This window comes from Callospermophilus lateralis, chromosome 4, assembly GCF_048772815.1.
Source record: "Callospermophilus lateralis isolate mCalLat2 chromosome 4, mCalLat2.hap1, whole genome shotgun sequence".
NCBI lineage: Eukaryota > Metazoa > Chordata > Mammalia > Rodentia > Sciuridae > Callospermophilus > Callospermophilus lateralis.
Window position 1 is genome coordinate 79,848,095 of NC_135308.1, and position 2,364 is coordinate 79,850,458.

General features: G+C 33.8%; 1 protein-coding gene across 1 annotated transcript; it reads right to left on the reverse strand.

The window, feature by feature from the left end:
• Positions 1–1,133: 1,133 nt before the first annotated feature.
• LOC143396718 (taste receptor type 2 member 14-like) lies at positions 1,134–2,072 on the reverse strand. Its single transcript, XM_076852670.1, has one exon. It carries the CDS (start codon positions 2,070–2,072, stop codon positions 1,134–1,136), a length of 939 nt encoding a protein of 312 aa, XP_076708785.1.
• Positions 2,073–2,364: the final 292 nt, after the last annotated feature.

Genomic DNA, 2,364 nt, shown 5'->3' on the forward strand with positions numbered 1-2,364 from the left:
ACCAGGAGTGTTAAAAGATTTCTTTACGAGAATAAACCAGAGTAAGGAATTCTTCATTCCTAACTGTAACCAAGATTATATCCTACTAAAGATTAAACAACACTTGAAACAGTGTATATGACGACCTTTCCCTCTTTTTATCTCCACTCTTGTAACTAATTTATCCTAAATTTTTCGTATATTTTATAAATTTCTTCAGTTTTCTTGTTTATCTTTCATTTCTGGCATATAATAAGTACTAATAACATATAAATATAACAAAAAAATCATGGTAATTATAATTGTGTTGGCCACCCTAAAGTAACTCTAAATTTCTATTCCTATGACAATATGGTTGTTTTCTACGCCCCCCCCCAAAAAAAAACAGCTACATAATGACATGAAGTATAATAAAAACATCAACTTTCCAATGTGATACTTGGTTAAACAATTACCACGAGCCATGATATAGAATCGTTGTGCATTAAAATTTAAATAGCCAACATTGGAGAATACAACGCATTTCCAAATGTGACTTGTACATTCCTAATAATGATAAACATTTCCAAAAAATTCTCAAACTTGATAATGTAGATAGAAAATAGAAAGAGAGAAGCCTAATATGTCTCAGGAATTTTTTTTTTTAATTTGTCAATTGGGTTTTACATTTAAAATGATAGATCTAGTGCATCTGATTTACAAAAGCCCATATTTTACATTTTTTCTGATATTTTAGGCATACTCTTACACTAGAAATATTTCTATGTGTACAAATTATAAAGTTCAGTGTTTAGTAGTGTTGTCTCACATGTATACATACATATCTTGTTATTTTCCCTTTTTATAGTCAGAAAAAGGTTAATAGTATACAATATTCATATTTTGTTACTATAAATATTTCATGTTTTAAGTTGTCTGCATTGATAGATTTCTGTGTACATGTCTATTTAGATACGTGTATGAATATGTACCTATATATAATGTATAGGGCAAAGATTAAAATGTGTTAGAACAGTACTTATTCCAAACACACTTTCATAAAATTCACAAGGTTACATATTACAGAAGATATTTGAAAGTATAAGTTCATAAATACAGGAATTTCTTATGCTTTGATTTTTCTCTGGAATATACAAGATGATCCTTGACATGGTCTAGGGACCTGGGGGCTCCACATCTTTGCACCGGCACCTCAGCCACCACAGCACGGAAAGACAGGCCTTTTTTAACTTACTGTTTCCCACAATCAGCACATATGAGTGGCCTGAAGGAAAAGCAATTCCAGCAGTTTGGCAAAATGAAACGATCAGACTTTTCTCCAGAAACTCAGAGCTCCAAACTTGTATAAGAAAGGACAGGAAATACGTGGTATAAAGTAGCAAGAAGACGATTACAGTTTGCAAGGCTTTCACGTGGGCCATGGTGCTGGTGTCCCTGAGCCCCCTGGCATTGTGCTGCATCTTCTTCAGATGTTTCCATAGAGAGAAAATTAGCAGGAGAAAAGTTGTCACAGACACAGTAAATGGTATGAATGTGAACATAGTGTTGGTGAATAAAAGAAGTGTGGAAAACACTGAAGGATTCCGTGAACTATAATGAAAAGTCCTATTTCCTTTATATCTGTCAATCCAGACATCAATGTATGTGTTCAACAGTACAATATTTAAACACAAGAGGAACAAAGACACCAGCAGTGTCACTGAAACCACCTTTTCAATTCTCCACTTCAGATAGAGAAAAATTGAGTTAGAAAAATTGGCTATCTTAAGAAAATAAAAAATGCAAAGGCTTGTAGCAAGCCAGATGCTGAAATGATTAATTATTGTCCAGGGAACATAAATCCTTTTTATCATTTCTCCAGTTCTTGATTGAACTGGGTAAAGCACAGATACCCACCAATTTAACAATGATAACCAGAGTACACCAATTCTGGAGAGTGCCAAAGCAGTGAGGATTTGATCAACTAAGGAGATCTTTCTTCTCTTGACCCAGTCCACACAGTTCACCAGTGCTATGAATCCATTTCCTAAATTCCCAGTTATGAATTCCACACTTAAGATGACTGAAAATGTGTTCTGTGTGACACTACTCATTGTCTGAAATGTCCCAATGTCTAATATCACTGCTGAAGAATACTTATTGAATTCTTCTGAAATGTTATGTACACTTGATTCTCAAAAACTCAGTAATATTCTCCCTGTGAAAAACTCACCTATCAAATCAGGAAATGACTGTTTTCATGATTTTCTTCATGAAAATCTTGCATTTTCTCATACAATCCAACTGAGTTTATCCAGATACCGTGCTTCACATAGAGTGGCCTAGAGGCTTTTCTGTTTCATGATGAAGGAAACTCTGAACTCCTGTATGCTTACAGATAATTAT

Bases quoted from the DNA above. Each gene is read 5' to 3' on its own strand.
- LOC143396718 (XM_076852670.1), bottom strand. From the start codon at position 2,072: ATGAGTAGTGTCACACAGAACACATTTTCAGTCATCTTAAGTGTGGAA.